This window comes from Eucalyptus grandis, chromosome 1, assembly GCF_016545825.1.
Source record: "Eucalyptus grandis isolate ANBG69807.140 chromosome 1, ASM1654582v1, whole genome shotgun sequence".
Taxonomy (NCBI): domain Eukaryota; kingdom Viridiplantae; phylum Streptophyta; class Magnoliopsida; order Myrtales; family Myrtaceae; genus Eucalyptus; species Eucalyptus grandis.
In genome coordinates, this window is record NC_052612.1 from 40,252,942 (window position 1) to 40,270,774 (window position 17,833).

At 40.7% G+C, this 17,833-nt stretch overlaps 2 protein-coding genes across 3 annotated transcripts; one reads left to right on the plus strand and one right to left on the minus strand.

The window, feature by feature from the left end:
* The first annotated feature begins 209 nt into the window (after window positions 1–209).
* Window positions 210–6,232, plus strand: LOC104442425 (polyamine oxidase 2). 2 transcript variants are annotated; one of them, XM_010055852.3, is made up of 10 exons: window positions 210–791; window positions 2,035–2,153; window positions 3,419–3,507; window positions 3,581–3,694; window positions 4,221–4,308; window positions 4,477–4,562; window positions 4,641–4,743; window positions 4,906–5,003; window positions 5,090–5,519; window positions 5,685–6,232. In XM_010055852.3, exons 1-10 carry the CDS (start codon window positions 752–754, stop codon window positions 5,991–5,993), a joined length of 1,476 nt encoding a protein of 491 aa, XP_010054154.2. In that variant the 5' UTR covers window positions 210–751; the 3' UTR covers window positions 5,994–6,232. The 2 variants fall into 2 exon arrangements, with proteins under 2 accessions (XP_010054154.2, XP_010054160.2); XM_010055858.3 differs by lacking the exon at window positions 210–791 and adding an exon at window positions 1,086–1,320.
* Window positions 6,233–8,286: 2,054 nt separating this feature from the next.
* Window positions 8,287–15,324, minus strand: LOC104442433 (protein NPG1). The gene is made up of 7 exons (XM_010055873.3): window positions 15,002–15,324; window positions 13,821–14,081; window positions 12,313–12,565; window positions 10,980–12,190; window positions 10,308–10,455; window positions 8,799–9,137; window positions 8,287–8,720 (listed from the first exon to the last, which is right to left on the minus strand). The coding sequence occupies exons 2-6, from the start codon at window positions 13,992–13,994 to the stop codon at window positions 8,818–8,820; spliced, it is 2,106 nt and encodes a 701-aa protein (XP_010054175.1). The 5' UTR covers window positions 13,995–14,081; window positions 15,002–15,324; the 3' UTR covers window positions 8,287–8,720; window positions 8,799–8,817.
* Between the last annotated feature and the right edge of the window lie 2,509 nt (window positions 15,325–17,833).

Here is a 17,833-nt window from a genome sequence, read left to right on the forward strand (position 1 = left end):
AATGCATTTGGCAGATTTTTTTCAGCGAGTACGTAGATTCCCATAAAGCAGAAAAGTTCAAGCCGGTGGGGAATCGAAATTACCGAAGCGCCCCCGACTTTCGCCACGCGTCGCGTTCCTAGTGGCCCAGTCATTCGATCGCGTGCAGACGCGCACCTGCACGCTTTTTCTTCCCGTCGTTCCGGCAGGCTAGAGAGAGAAAGCGAGGGGAGAAATTCTATAAAGGCAGCTGGAGATCGAGAATTCAGCGGAACGCTCGTCGACCCCTCTCTCTCTCTCTCTCTCTAGAAGTTTCTCTCTCTTCTTCCTCTCTCTCTACTGCGCTCCGGTAGCGTCCTCGATCGCCGCCGGCGATTGGAATTGATCGGAGCTCCTCGGAGTGCCGGGGGGAAAGGCTTTTCCCGCGATCGTCGATCAATCGGGATCGGTCTCGATCGAGCCTCGAGCAGTCCTTTTTTTTTTCTTCGAAAGAGAGAGAGAGAGACAGACGGGGACGGTTTTGATATCGGTGGGAAAAACTCGAAGCGCATGAGCTGGTTGGGGAAGCTGGGTATCCTGAATTCGAACTCGAACCATTTCACCACCTGCCTCCTGATCTTCATCCTCCATTTCTCCCCTCAGTTGCCGCCGTGCCTCTTCAAATTCGAGAACAAGTCGCTGGACCCTTTATTAAGACCGTCGAGTTCGATTCGCGCCGGCAGTAGCGGCAGCAGCGGTAGTAGTGATAGAAGGAGCGGTGACGATTGTCGGTATGGAGTCTGGAAACAGGAGTAATCGCCAATTGAGCTCAGGTTGGAGCCGGTCGAATTAACGGGCATTTTTGAGCCATTTCCTTATAATTTCCTTATAATTTCATGTTCTTCTTCAATCAGATTGTCGGTGGATGCTTTTATTCTTTTATAATTATTATTTAAATTCGGTTCCTTTTTTGGCCCCCGGATTTTGAGCTTTAGTTCCGCTGATTTTGTCGAAATGGACATCCTTTTTGCCAAACCTACTCTCTGTCTCTCTCTCTCTCTCTCTCTTTTTTTTTTTTTTTTTTTTTTTGGGCTTGATTTATTTCATTTTTCTTTGAAACAGGGAGCTTAAACTTTGGATTTAGAACGTTTTTGTAGAACTTTTTTGCCTCGAAGCTATTTTTTTTTTTTTTAAATTTCTTATTTTCTGTGTATTGTTTTCTAGTGATTGAATGCCGAGTCTGGCAGTTGCAAGTGTCCTTTTTTATGTGAATAATTTGTTTTGATCCATTCACTTTTGCGACGATCAAGCTTGCGTTGCCCGGACTGGTTATGAGCCGTGTCGATCATGTGCTTATAACTTGTAAGTGCAGCTTCGACTCTGACTAAAGTTCTTATGAAAAGAAATTCCTTCTTTAGCCTGGTGCAATGGAATGGCAATACATGGGAGATTGCATGCTTGATGTTAGAACGTCATATGAAAGCTCGAGGCTTAACTTAGGTGCAAGGACTTTTGGTTGCTGTGATTTTCTCTGGTTTAGGTATTAAAAGTAAAATTGGTATTTTTTTTTTTTTCAATTGGGTAAGTTGTGGGATTTCTTTTTATTCAGATTCACTATAGGAACAGTTTAGCGATCCAATTGGGGTGTCTCTTTATTTATGCAACACCTAGTCCTCAGTTTGCTGATTCCATACCACTTGGCGCTGGTATTTATGCTTGCTTTGTTTTCGCATCAATACTTGATCTCAGGAAGTGAGTTACTCAGAGGAACTTCCAATGTTGCATATTGCTTGTACTGATGGATAGGTGAAATTTGCAATGTCATGCGTGAACATGTTATATTTTTGCTTTCTTTCATTCTGTGAATGGTCTTTTGAAGCTCGACTACTATTTTGAGACGACACATCGTGCAGAAGTTGCAAGTCTGTGAATAGTCAAAGTGCATCATTGAGATGGGATTTACTTGCATTGTGTGCTGTCACGTGTTAACTTTTAATCTGGACTAATTATCTAATTATCTTGATTGGGGATTATTCACCAAGATTCCTAATTGAAGTTCAATATGTTGTTATGTAGCTTTGTGCTATTCATCTAGTACAAAAGGAGGACAGGCAAGGTCACCATCAGTAATTGTAATAGGAGGTGGCATTGCTGGACTAGCTGCTGCTCGCGCCCTTTACGATGCCTCATTTCAGGTAATGAAATATGTGATAAAGTGGGAGAGTATTTCTAGTTCTACGTAAGATTCTGAACATGGAAGTCTCTCTCTCTCTCTCTCTACAGGTGTGATATTACTATGTTTCCTGCTACTTTGCGAATCATGCCCAATGTTGAAGCCTAATGAGAGAGTTTGTAGGTTTACGAAATTAAAATTAGGATCAATAGTCTTAAATATGGCCTCATTTATTGCTGATAGAAGTACCATTTTTGTTATGTAATATAAATAACATCAGAGTGGCATTGCAAACTAGTCTCATCATTTGCTTGTGTCTGGTTATTTTGTAAATACGGCCAAATAGGTTCTCCTGAAGTTATCCTTTTCAATGGCAAAAAAACACAATGCACTTGTTGACTAGTTAGTCCCATCTGTTGTATGCAATGTAGCCTTTGATAATACATACTTTCACATATTTAATAAAATAGTGATGAACTGTTATATAAGAAATTCAGAATTGGAAAGAAATGAGTACTTGAAAGGTCTAGCTTGACTGGGTTCCTGATATGCATGTTTCACAGATTAGGGTTTTATGGACAATTCTCATTAGCAGTTTCTTATTGCCTTGTCAGACATTAGTCATGTCCCATTCTGGTAAACTTTGTTCAAAGAAGCCACACCACTTTTGGTGCTTAGGGCTGCATAACTTTGTTCAGATATTGCAAAGTATATGTCTTCCACATCTACATGTGAGGCTGTTAGATCTGGTCTTGCTAATCCTTCTTATTCATCTAACCAGAAGTATCTCCATGCCTTGTCACTAGTTATGTCGCTGCTTGACGGTTAACTTTTCTGACTACAAGCATGTTGAGATTATTATGATAGACTTGATTATGATATGTGACTGTTTTGCAAGTGGTGCAATAACACAAAATTTCTAGTTCTTATAGCAGTCGAGTCTCCTTTTCTGAGGTCCAAACAAGAAGCACTTCAGTTGTAAGGCAGCTTATGGTTTGGCCTCATGACTTCTCTAGTCATGATAGCACTTGCCACCTGGGAATTCACACGAAAGGGAGTAAAAGATCCCGATTTAGTCTGAACTTGGACTTTTAGGAAACAATTTTGTTTTTCTGTTTCACTCAACAAGTTTCCCATAAATTTTACAGGCTCCCATGGTGTCTGCATGTTGATAATCTTTTATAATCTACCCCTTCCTGTATTTTTTTGAAAGTAATTAATTTTAGATGTATGGATTTTGACAGTAAGTCTTTCTTCCCCTCTGAACTGATTTCTCTTTTTGATTAGGTCCTTTTGCTGGAGTCACGTGACAGACTTGGTGGTCGAGTTCATACTGACTACTCTTGTGGCTTTCCTGTGGATCTTGGGGCCTCATGGTAAAATATTTGTGCTTCTCGCGCAAGTGTAACATGAGAGTATGATGAGTCTGATGTTATCTTGATCTTCCAGGTTGCATGGGGTGTGCGAAGAGAATCCTTTGGCGCCATTGATAGGGAGGTTGGGTTTACCTCTGTACCGAACCAGCGGTGATAACTCCGTCTTGTATGACCATGACTTGGAAAGGTACCTCTATTGATAGTGTGCTAATCTTTTGGGTTGGTTTGTGCTCTTTTGCTGTCTCTTTGGTTTTTACATTTTTCATTCATCTGTCCCCTTTCTAACATGCGCGGAGTGTTTCTAAATGGAATAAGTTGCTGGTGTGATTTCCGGTATCCTGTACAAAGGAAGCTTTCTAATGCTTATTGATTTCAGAATTATGAATTTAATCTTAGCTCTCTATATCTCAGTTGTGGAGATTAGGCATTTGACTCTTCTGTTTGCAGCTTGTCTGTAGTTATGTTTGCTCTGGATTGGACTTTTCCTTGTGTTATGTTCCTATGGCAAAGTGATGATTATAAGAAGTTGGTTTTTTCAGCTGTGGGCCTAGAAATACTCTACCGCCAGTTCATGTTTTCATTATATTGATTTTCCAACAGTCATTGATATGTTTCTGTTCAGTCAAGTTCAAGGGCTTCGTCTTGCAAAGGTTGAATTTACTACTTCACCTTAAGATAAATCATTTATTGACCAGACCTTATATTTTTTGCAGTTATGCACTCTTTGACATGGATGGCAAGCAAGTTCCTCAAGAATTGGTTGTTGAAGTTGGCAAAATATTTGAGAGTATCTTGAATGAGGTATGGCTTCTAAAGGATCTCGTTTCCCATTTTCCATAATATGTTGCAATTTATCACTTGCAAGTTCTGCAAATATGTATGCCCGATAGGTTGTAAAATTTGAAGATTAGGCCCACAAATGATATTGTGCTGTGTCTTACGTTCTCCTTTACTATTAAATAACTGCAGGCGAACAAAGTAAGGGAAGAGTACAGTGAAGACATGTCCATACAACAGGCTTTCTCTCTAGTTTTTGAACGGAGGCCAGATTTAAGGTTTGATGCAAAATCCTTTATTAGTGCTGTTTCGATTTTGTTTCTTGGTTTTTGTTTGATTTGTAACATGGCTTACAGGTTGGAAGGGCTTGAATTCAAGGTACTACAGTGGTATCTTTGCAGAATGGAAGGCTGGTTTGCTACAGATGCTGATAACATCTCTCTGAAAGGCTGGGATCAGGTTAAGTTACAGTCTAGCTGATTAATTGATTGCTTGTGATGCTGTTGCTACATGATGAACTGCTTGGAAGGGTTTATCAGTTTGTTTTTAGACTGTATATGCCATTTTGTAATTGTGTATCCATTTGTTGACACGTGATATACTCTGTAATACTGCATACAGGAAGAATTGCTGCCTGGTGGACATGGATTGATGGTTAGGGGTTATCTACCTGTTATAAACACCCTCGCTAAAGGTCTCGATGTCCGCTTGGGCCACAGGTCTATGTTTGTCCTGGATAATTAGAGGTTCAAATTAGGTGTCTGTTGTAACATTCTCACCCTTTAATTATTGATTTGTATTGTAGAGTTACCAACATTGTGAGGCGTTACAATGGAGTGAAGGTAACTGTAGAAGATGGGAGAACGTTTGCTGCGGATGCTGCAATTGTTGCTGTGCCTCTTGGTGTACTGAAATCCCAAAGCATTAGGTTTGAGCCTAAGCTACCTGATTGGAAGGAAGCAGCAATTGCGGATCTTGGTGTTGGGATTGAGAACAAGATTGTGTTGCATTTTGAAAAGGTGTTTTGGCCCAATGTGGAATTTCTGGGAGTGGTTGCTGATTCATCTTATGGGTGCAGCTACTTTCTAAATCTTCACAAGGCAACGGGTCATTCTGTTCTTGTTTATATGCCTGCTGGGCAGCTGGCTAAAGACATCGAGAAGATGTCTGATGAAGCAGCAGCTAATTTTGCTTTCGTGCAACTAAAGAAGATCCTTCCTGATGCTTCTTCCCCGGTATCTTCTGCAGGCCTTATCTTGTCTTTTAAAACTGAAGCTATATTCTTCAACTTTCTTTCTCCCCTCCAATCTTCTTTCAATCGTTGAAGGTTGGCCCATTGTTGGGCAGCAAATGAGTATCTGGTTGTTAGAGGATCTAACGAGTATGTTTGAATGCTGCAGATTCGGCATCTTGTGTCTCATTGGGGTACAGATATTAACTCACTTGGGTCATATAGCTATGGTGCAGTGGGGAAGCCCCATGATCTTTCTGAAAAACTAAGAATCCCGGTGGATAACCTATTCTTTGCTGGAGAGGCAACAAGTTTGAGTTACCCAGGATCTGTGCATGGCGCATTCTCTACCGGTCTGATGGCTGCGGAAGATTGCCGAATGCGGGTTTTGGAGCGGTATGGGGAATTGGATCTCTTCCACCCAGTAATGGGTGAGGAGGCTTCCATCTCTGTCCCTCTCTTGATCTCCCGTATGTAATTCCAGGGCTGCCTCTCTACTCTTAACTATGAGCGTATCGTGTCGTCTTTGTTTGTGTCCGTGGGATATGGCTAACACATCATTGCCAATTTGATTGGCATAGTGGGAAATGTCTTGGAAAATCAGCGTTTTCCATTACTTTGATCAATCAAACTTGTCGCTAATGTGTAGTGGCTTCTTCTATGTAGTGTTGACTCTGGAGATATAATGAATGAAGGACGGCATTTAGTGTTGGAATATATTGTACCTCGTCAAACTTGTTATAGTATGTGCATGCTTTTCGAATTTCGAATTTGAGACATCAAAACTTCCTGCGCATATTCGTTTTAGATGTACTTGGAAATTCCAAGTTGGAATGATCAATTTGTCCTCCTCGTTTGTCCTCAAGATTTGATGCTCCTTTTTATAACAGCAAATGACATTTAACTTTGTGATATCACGGAAGAAATTTGATATACCATGAGATTCTGGTAACTTTTTTCCCGTTAGATTTTAGTGACACAATCATGTCATTTTAAAGCGGTTTATGAGCCTTAACCAGTGACTATAGTATAATAATAGGATACAATTCTCCTACACATTTGAGCAGAATACGTTGATTTGAGATCGGTCTAAGCCATCATCCTCGTTTTCTTTTTGATAAGAAAAGGGGTAGAGACTAAAATTATATCATTTTTCTCCTAATAAAATATGATCCGATATGATTCCCTAACAATGAAGGAAGGAAACCTATTGGTGGCCACTTGCATTGTTGTGTTGGATAATCTCATTTATTAGCTAATTTGCAGATGCATTTCCTTCCCTAAATTTTGGAGAATTTTGATTTGTTGAAAGTATTTGAGCATACTTCCAATTTGAAAAATAAGTATATTGTCAAAATAAAGTGGTGAAGTCGATTTATTAAGCAAAGAAATGGCCACTTGCGAATCCACTTCCATAATAATTTTGGTAATATCCAATGAAATTGCAAATTTGAGGCCCAAGAGGATGCCTCACAACTCTGCTTTGAGTGAAGAATATAGTCCGAATGTGCGAATTCAGCAAGCCAATTGTGTAAGTCATCACGAATAAGTCCACCGACTGAAGTTGGACACGAGTTGCCTTTAAAAGTGTCGTCGGAATTGAGTTCGGCCAAACGTGGAGGGAGGTCCAATCTACAAACTTATCTCTTGTATCCCTTTTGGCGAACAATCTGTTTTCTACAAATCAAGTAGATAGAATATTATTGATATATCCTAAGATCATATTCATAGGTGTACCTGGAATTCGAAAGTTTGTTTGGAATAATCTTTGATTCCTCCACTTCCATAAATGCCAACAAGTTATACCAAATACGAGTGGCCAGTTATATTCTTTTACCAATTGTTGCAGTTGACAGCTTTTCTAACAACCACTTATGCAAATCAAGAGTAAAGAAATGACCCCTTAAACCTGTAAGCAAAATCTTCTGCCAAATGGCCTCTGCATACTGACAATCTCGAAGTACGTGCAAGGTGGTCTCAAAGGATTTTGGGCAAGAAACATAATAAGGGTCCGCTATGATTTTATGATGAAACTTTTCATGATTGATAAGTAGACGCTGGTGTGAAACTAGTCACAGAAAACTACTAATCCTTTGCGGTCCATCCCATTTCCATGCTAAGCTCTAGAGTTTATACGTAGACAAATGTTTGTTCTGATGAGATTAATTCATAAGCTTCCTTCACGGAGAAATTCCCACTGCTATTGCTATCTCAAAGCAGCAAATCATTATAATCACAGTTTGTTGGTGGTAGCATGGACCGAAAGTCTCAGCAAAATTGATTGAGGCAGGATACCCACTAGACTGGTGAGGTTACATTGATTATGACAAACAAAATCATGAACAAAGCAGTCAAGGTCCTGAACAGGAGCATATGGCAAAGTCCAATGGCTAATGGGACCGATTCCATCAGCTCAATTATTAGTCCAGAATTTGTTCTCCCATTAACCACTATCTATCTCATACCCTACTCTACGTTACGTCACCCCATACTTCAGAATGAGCTTTCCAAAGTGGAGAATGAGTGACACGAGTTGGGATAGAATCAGGGAGCAGATCAAAGCAGTGATGTATATTTCCGATCAAAATAACCCACAAGGCCTCTGATTTTTAATTCCAAATGTTTTAAATTCCAGATGACCAAATCATTAAAAGGGAAACTACAATGAGATTGCCAGGGTTATTTCCAGTCCTCACAGTGACAGTTGATAATAATTTCGATTGAACATCTATTTGTCAAACCTAAGACTCAGGAAACCAAGGATGCAGGAATTCACCATAAATGCCACAATTTGAATTATGTAATAAAAAAAAAAAATATACAATTGATACATCAGGAACCATCATAATGAAAAGAATAATTTTAATTCGCCTCCAACCCAAATTGCCCAGTGAAAGCAGCACAAAAATTTACATATCTGAGCAAGAATGGCAAAAATCAATCAGCAGTTACAAAAATCTCTTCCAGACTAAGTCCTCTATGATCCTATGGTCGACTCATGCCGTTTCTTTCCTTCTTTTTCTCCTCCATTGCATTTTATGCTGTCCTTCCCCTTCATTTCTTGCTCTCTTCCTCGAGGAGTAGGGCCGTGTGAGACCAAAGATCTCTAAATGAGTACCAGCCAAGATGTCTCCTTAAGTTAATCGCTACTCCAAATCTGAACAGGTAACCGCTCCATTAATGAATATGTTGAAGACCGCACGGGCTGCATTTTAGAGATGATTCATTATGGTCAATACATCGAATGCATCAGCAGTACATCAAAGATAAAAACATATCCAACCTGTGATGGGAAACATCAATCAAACCAAAGTGCTGAAGCTTTCCACTGGGTCGGATTCTTCTAGCATAGAGGCTGCCTGAAAGCAATCTGTGGCATCAGCCATGCGACCATCATCCTTGTGAACCAGACCTAGGTAATACCAAGCCAGTCGGTTGGTAGGTTCTATCCTTAATGCATCTGCAAGTAAACCTCTTGCAACAGGCAATGCCGCTGGGCTCATCTTCAATAAGAGGCCGCTGATCAAGATCTTACAAGGGACATAGGCCGGTTCCAATAAAAGAGCATTAATGTAGGCAGACAAAGCTTCATGGATTTGTCCCCGTTTCTCATACATTATACCTGGCACAAAAACCCCAGACAAAACCATAATGGAGAATCAAGGTCCTAGTTCTAGCCTTGCAAGAACAACCATAAGAAAAATCCCCATAAGATCTTCATTCTCCCCTTCATGACATAAGTTTTTAGACCCCTTTCAAATAGATTATAGAGAAGCACTGCCTATCATTTAACATAAATATAAACACAAAGCTAATCCACATTTCAGCAACCAATTCACAAGATTATAATTTTCCCTCACTTTACTGAGTTTCAACAACTGAGGTCAGGAAAGATCCACTAGAATTAGCAAATCAAGGTATTTTTCCAGAAATAGTCTGAAACTGTCCCCAATTAACCTAACAACATGTTCCATCGCAACTCATCATTAAAGCAGCAGCACTCAGAAATGAAACCAATGGCATTGTGACAAATAAAGCATGCTCCGGCTTTTTCCATGGGATAAGCTACCACCTATTTGAGAAGGCTGCAAAATATTCTGCCACAATTGCATGAGCTAAATCTCATGGCATGTGTTACCTATGTTTTTTTTTTGTTTTTTTTTTTTCCAAAAAGCATGCAAACCAGTCAGGGCCTGATTATATGACAACTTCTCCAAGAGGGAAACTTCAGAATAATTTGATCGAAGTAACTTGCTTCCGGATCTTGCAGAACTAACTGACGTTTCATAACAGAGAGAAAGCTGTCACCAGTTTTTTCACATTGCCTTAGATGCGGTATAAACCAAGTCTAACAATCTTTATGCTTCTCGGAAACAAAGAAAAGCTCAAAACAAAGCAGGAAAGGAATGGATTCAGTATCAATTTGGGTGTGAATCTCATCACAATGCAATTCAATATATATTAGCAAAGTGAATGAACATATAGCGGCGGCTTTTCGAGCTGATGTCAAGTGTAGCATCTCTGAGGCGCAATGCAATCATTAATTGTCCACTTCCATAAAACGCTCTATGAGCAATGCTATCTTTTGTCAGCTAATGCAAAATTTAACATATCAATTAATCTTTTGTTTTGTTATACAAGATGGATGCTTTCACCATCCCTAAGGGATTCAAGCAAAAAAAGTCAGATAATGCTACCATTATGTGCAAATCAGAACATAATGATGTCGCTAGCATATTCAATACGTAAGAGATCAACATAAAATAAATTGAACCTGCGGAAGGATTTATACCTTCAGTTTGTAGAGCTTCAGCTGAATATGCTTTTGACTCTCTGGCTTTTGCCAAGCATATCTCTGCATCTTTCCAATGTGAAAGGCTAGAGTACAAAGTCGCAAGACCATGCCAAACTTCAAATTCATTATCCCTATCATCCTCCGCCTACCAAGCAAGATGAATTACAGAATAAGAATATTAGAAGAAAAAACACATTGTGCACCCATCCCATTCTTCCATTATTCTAAATGCAGGAAAGAAAGAGATAAAGAATTGGCACACCAATCTGGGAAAGGAACTGCACCCGCTGAATCAAGAAATGCAAAAGCAACATCAATCACTCTAACCCTCAAACTACCATTATGATTTAGGACATAATTTAGATAAAGAAAAGATGATTTGGTGGTCTAAATCCCAGTGAGATTTATAGCTTGACTCAAGCCTCTAACACACTGCACAATGCACGCTATAGCAGATATATACCTAGGCAGAAGGATCATTCACTTCCCCATAACTATCAAATACAAACAGATCATATCCAATGACACTGTTTTACTTCTGACCAAGATGCCTGTTTGTTCTTTTTTTATTCTCCTTAAATTTTCATCAAAACCAAGATGTCCGTCGGTTGGTAAATAACTGTCCATTCTGAAACAGAGACCAGGTATTTGTGAAATACAAAATTTTACCTGAGAAATACTTCTTGCAGGCCCAAAAGATTTCCTCTGGGCTTGAACCAAGGCAAGAAGGTATTTGTATGTCTCAATAGCATCTAACGGTAGTGATTGGCAGATTCTGAGCTTTGCCTTCAATCGAAGCAAGGGTCCCTGTTCCCATTTTGCATTCTCATCTAAAGCAGCATCAGTGACCACTTCAGCCTCAGAAAACCTTTGTTGAGCGGATAAAACTAGAGCAAGTAATCTCCAACCCTTCAATACTGAACCTCCAGTTGCATCAATGAACAGCTTGGCAAAGCGCAATGCTGTATCTAGATTACGATGCTCTGCATATTGAACTCCTAACTCGAAAATCAAATCTGTGTTGTTGGGCTCTAACACTAAAGCAGCCTCTAAAGATTTTAGAGCTTCAGATTGAAGACGAGATCTCTCAAAATCAGAGGAAGATACTTTGGCTTGCTTTCCCAAACATAGACCTAGTACCCGCAGGCTCACACCTTTCAAATGCTCTTCCACTCCCTTAGAAGCAGTAATTGCCCTTCGTGCATATCCAACTCCCTCAGCAGCAAGCAAGGAATCATCAGAGCAGATTTTGGCAGCCAACAATAATGCTGTTAGGTCATCTGGTCGTTCATGTTTGTGCAGTGATTTCCTCAACAGATTCAAGGCAACTCTGTTCTGTCCTGCCCCACTATAACAAAGAGCCAGGGTATTCCATCGATCAATGCGATGGTATACTCCAGGCATGATTTCTTCAACTTGCTTAGCCAAGACAGAAGTTTGCCCGCATAGACACAGTGCAAAAGTGAGGTGCTCCATGACTGAAGGATCCCACTGGACAATACCTAGGTAGAACTTTCTCATCAGAATCATCAGAAGTAGAATGGCCTCTTCCAAATTATTCTTAGGGACATATGATCCATCAATTTGAACAGCTAGACTAGGTGGGCCAGCCTCCACTCCACTGTACAGCAGAAAGACTGCAAATGCTTTCTGAATTCTTGCACAACAGTCATTGTCAAGGTTCCACTGGCTAAGAAGGGCACGTCTATAAGATAACATTGCTTCAGGATAGCACCCAGCCTGCTTCCACAGCTCTGGGAGAAGCTCCACAGCATGGCTAACTGTCTCTTGTAATTTAAAGTCCACCTGCACATCAGGTATTCCCTGATGGAAGATCCTCTCAACAGCATCAAGAACACTTTTACATTCATTTGCAGCCTCTGTAAAATAGAAAGGGCAAAGAAGTCCGTTTTACCTCATGGTTACAAAAAGATCATGAAGAAGCAAAACGATTATAAATCTGGACGCCTGCAAGGCAAAAACTGCAGACAAAGGACTTTACCACTCAGTCTGCCAAGCTTTTGTAAAGACTTTGCTTTCAAATATATGGCTTCAAGGACCAAGCTAGCAGCATGCTGTGAAACCACATGTGGTGATTCTGTTCGAGAGCGGCTCTTCCTGGAAGTTTGTTTCTCAGCAGCAAATGGTTGCAGCCGCTGTATAGCTGCCTGGAGATCAATGCCCTCAAACACACGGAGAGCACCCTCTACATTTCCCCTTTGATATTCCAACCTCCCAAGAAGAGCCCTTGCTTCCTGAAAGATTTAGGGAGGAAATGATGTAGCAACAGTCTAACATGATGTCGAATACTGAAAACAGCTCAAAAGGACAACTACGGTTTTCCTCACCTGTACATGCAGTAAATACGATTATGACACGCGAATCTCTTGTCCAGAAAAAAATCAATTCATATAAAAAAATTCCAGCAGCTGAACAATAGATAAATAATGCATTCTAAGGGAAGGGTCATTACATTCCACGCTCAATCCCATTGAAAATCTGTAATCAACAGAGGATACAAAAGGACTAGTACATTAGTAATTATTCAAGGAGTGAAGGGCCTTGGATTGGATTCAAATTCTATTAATGAAAAATCTCAAAAGGCCAGCTATTACGTCTCTAGCCATACCATTAAACCATTCATGGTTTACATCCATGAACACTGTGACACACTTTTCCTACAGCAAACTCACTAGGGAGATTTTTTAAGGTTAGCATTACAAGAATTACGAGAGAGGATTTTGCCATCAAGATATATGGCAGCACAAGCAGAATAACCTCTACCAATCAAGCAAGAGTCACTTTACTTAAGATTACACAACTTCCATTTCAAATTATTCCATAAAACTGAACAATTTGATAAACAAGGAAGATTTTAAACTACTGGGAGAGATTTCCCATAGAAACCAATTATGTGCACACCACACTAAAGCAATCACTCATAATGGTCGGAGCAGAATAATTTTCAGAGCAGTCAACACCTTAATACCACCATGTTTACATTGAAAAAGAAGTTTGTAGGCAAATCAATGCCAAAAGTTAGAGAGAAGCTTGTAGATACAGTTATCAGCAAACAAGCATGTTTATATAAAAAAAAAAACTGGCTTTTGAGAGAGAGAGAGAGAGAGAGAGAGAGAGAGAGAGAGAGAGATATGAATGACCATGAAACGCTCTGATAGAAATCCAAATTGTCGAGAGAAATTTTTTAGCTATTGCATAGTACTGCATATACACATTTCATCAGTTAGCTCAATAAGTTCTGTTTTAGTGATAAGCCAAAAATATGGTGCCAATGGGGGTGTATTGCCCCTATATAAGTTCAGCAGGGAAGCCATCTTTATTGAAAATTATGCCCAAAAGATTGTTTCTAACATTGCCAACAAACTAAGAGTATTGGTTTGCAGTGTAAAGCTCTCAGGTAGTTTTTTTTATAGTAAAAAAAGAGAAAGTAGACCTTGACTCGAGCAATCCCCGATCAGCCTGCAAAATAATGAAAATTTTTGAACTCACCTCAAAATTAAGCGACAAGCCCTCTCGTAATGACGATTCTGCCTCTTGAATATTTCCTTCATCAAGTTTTGCTTCCACTTCTGTAGTTTTCATGCAAAGCCCATTGGCACGGACTTCACGAACTGATGAGTCATCCCCATACTCACTGAACTCTGTGGATTGGCTCCGTGGCATCTGTACTTTCAACAACCTCTACGCATTTCACTCCCTTCCGTTCCTTTATTTCCCTAGAAATTTAGCTTCGATGAAGCTTCTTCTTCTCTTTTCACATACAAAGAATTGAGGAATTTCAGCTCAAATATACTCAATAACCTAAGACAATAGCTAATGATGCAGAAAGCTCAATCAGCGTTGCTTGCAAATGAACTAGACACACATATCCATAATGGCACCATGATTATTGAGTCATAAAACAGAATCATTAGGCACATAGCTAAAGCCCAGGCCAGGCCAGGCAGGCATTGGCAGTAACATACAAAATTTAAATTTGCTTACATGCACCAAACTTCTAATTCAAATCCACGAACATCTAGCATGGCTTCCATGTCAATATGGAATGAAATCGGCTTGCATTTCTGAAAGAGTCCCCAAGGGGGGCAAATTCAGCTTCATTTAATAAGCATTCCAAAGGCCAAAAGGTAAAATTTTGCATGTTTTGGTTTCCAGTGACACGAAACGCTTGTCTAAAAAAATCATCAATTTCTGTAGTTATCCATGTTCAACTAGTGCCTCGAGGGCTCGCGAACAAAACCTTCAAGGAATAAGTCATGACAGAGGACGTTCAATTTCTATTCAACCGAAACCATCGAAAAATTCACCGCTCAACCGGAATAGCAAACCGAAATCAGCCATTGCTTCCAACTAAACACGAATCAAATCCCATTTCCCGTTCTTCTCCAGCAACATCGACAATGCACCCGACACACGAATAGGAAATCGCTTCTCCAGATCCAATCACGTTACGAACACAAAAAAAAAAAAAAAAAAAAAAAAACACAAAAAGATTTCAACTTTTTCCCCCAGAGCTAGAAAGTCAAATCCCCCGCTCCTCCGGCCAAAAAGAAACGGGCTTTCTCGCGAATTCCAAATTCAAATCCCACGAAGCCATCGGGAACGACCCGACGGATCGCAATTGAGGCCGCGCGGGCCGGACTTTCCCAAAATCGAAGCACGGGTCTGACCTGAGCGGGTGATCCCCGAGGAAGACGGCGATCGCGGAGCCCGTCGGACGCCGCAGAGCGAAACGGGATCGGCGAGACGGCGACGGCGGCCCTCCGCCCAATTCGCAGCGGCCGGGCCCAGGGACGGCGGAGCTGCTCCCGGGGCGAAAAAGCAGCGACCTTTGCCCCTTCAATTGTACAGCGGAAACCGCAGGGACAAGCGAAGAGAGAGAGAGAGAGAGAGAGAGATCTGGGAATGGAGGTGGTGGGAAGGGCGTGGAGGTCTGATATTGAATGCGGAGATGGTTTAATGGCGAGGGGGAGAACGAGGTAGAGAGAGAGAGAGAGAGAGAGAGAGAGGGGGAGGAGGGTGGCGATCCTGTACGCTGGCCTCCTCTCGTGGGCCCCGCTGTTGCTTTCCGGAGCCACGTCGGTCTAAGGTCAATCGGGTCAAGACGGTAACCCCGAGGCCGGCCGTCCTGACACCGGCCTCGGTTTATTATTTCGTGAGTTATTGTGAGGGCGTAAGAAATATCGAGACATCGGTAATATTTCCATTTTTCGTGATTTCGCGGTCGGAACTCGCCGGCTCCGCACGGGATAAGGAAATCCATGTCTCCGCTGCTCGGGAGGCCGGAGAAGGATGTCCTACGATCGAGGACGCGGGCCGCGTAGCTCGGCGTTCGCGCCCCAGGTGAGCACCACGTGCAGGCGAAGCAGTATGATGGCGTTGCGAATAATGGGAGCGGTCAAAAAAACCAGCTTCGTTCGTCAATGAATGTGTCATTGATGGTTGTTATTATTGTTGCTGTCATTATGTTGCGTTGTGTAGCGCAGATAGTGTCGAGTGTCTAGGCAATGATGTCCCCCCGAGTTCACTGGAACGACCGCATTTTGAATTGAACAGCAGGATCAGGAAGCGTGTTCGGTCCACTGTTCTATTGCTCGATTGAATGAAACTTGATGTACGAATTGTGTGACTTGTCTCATCATTGATCTTCTCTTTTTTGCTGTTCTTTCGATCCCGGGCAATCGGTTGTTTGTCCTGAGGGTTGTGGTTTTGATGAGCTATGTAATTCACCGCACGCAACATTTATAACGACATTATATTGTTCTCTTTCTTGTTAAGTAAATATGCCAAGGGGTTGTAATTTTGATGAGCTATGTAATTCATTGGCCACGGCATTTGTAATGATAATGTATCTAAAGTAGAACGAATAATCACTTTTGTAACTGCACTGTATCTGAATGAATAATCGGTTCTAATTTTTAATTGTTCTCTTGCTTCTTACGTACACAAGCTGAGGGTTTGTAGTTTCGATGAGCTACCTAATTCATTGGACACGGCATTTATAATGGCAATGTATCTAAGTAGATGTTTGATTTAGCAATGTGCGTGACAACTATTCTAACATGTAGGTTGAACTTTGGCCAAAATTTAAAGCGTGGAAAATATGTATATTGAGAAGTAAATAGGTGCTTGGAAGATTCAAATTTAGGACATTTTACTCTAATATAATATGATAATTTGTGGTATTTTTGTTGACTGATCTAAAAATTTGAGCTATTTTAGGCGAATATACGATTTATTATTGAAATATTTTAATAATAAGAAATGGCAGAACGAGATCTCTGTTTCCCAACCTAGGTCTCGTCTTTTCTCACTCTGCCCATCTGTTCAAACGAGCTACGGTCCTTTCAACCTGTGAAAGCATATTCATTCAGTATTCCCTATATTCGGGAAATGATGGAGATGTGAGGTAATGCAGAGCTGGAATTACCTCATTGTTCCAATTTGTTCTTGCAGTCAATATGATCAAGGTTGCTGTTTGAAGAACAACTCCGATGATCATTCCCCACCAGATTCCCTCAAGATCGAAAAGCATTTGAGACAGAGATAGAGCCAGAGAGCGGGAGAAAGAGAGAAAGGAAGACATTGTTGATTTACCGCCACTTCTAAAATAGTTTTGAAACCGTGAACATCCTATGGGGAGCCCAACAACGTAGTAAGCGGTCAGATTTAGGTACGCCACCATGGTTTGCCACCCACTTCCGATTGCCACACCTGCAGATTCATGGAATGCATGAATTGTAGTTCGGCCTTGATTCGAGTTGTTAAAACATCAAGTGCCAAGCCTCACAATGTTGCCACAACCGAATTGGACAACACGAATATAAGACAGTTTGAAAAACGTTTGGACAGAGAAACTTTGATATGACATTGCTTGTTGTCACAAAGCTGATTAGAGAACCCACAGCAAATAGTAAGAGAGAAAGAAGAAGGGAGAAGGAATAGAGAAGAGGAGAAGGAGAATGTAAAAAAAAAGAAACAAAGAGGGGTTGTAGATTTCTGTAGTAACAGAAACCCTACACCCATTGTATTTATATTGAATATAAATTGTATATGGCAATAATACCCTTATGTAAGTAAAAAAAGGAAATAAAACTCTGATAATAAATGAAACTTAATTAAAGTAACTTTAACACTCCTCCTCAAGCTGGAGCATATAGGTCACCCATGCCTAGCTTGGAACAACCAGCAACAAAAGCAGGACGGAATAATGCTTTGGTAAACATATCAGCAAATTGATCTCTAGAGGCAACGTAAGGAGTAGCAACTAGCTTCTGCTTCATAGCATCCCAAACAAAGTGACAGTCAACTTCTATATGCTTAGTTTGCTCTTGAAAAATAGGATTCCCAACAATATAAATAGCTGCTTGATTATCACACATCTTATCAATAGGTTGATTAATCGAAAATCCAAGCTCTTGGAGAAGATATTTCAACCACAACATTCGGCCACAGTATGTGCCATAGCACGATATTCATCCTCTGCACTAGACCTGGTAATG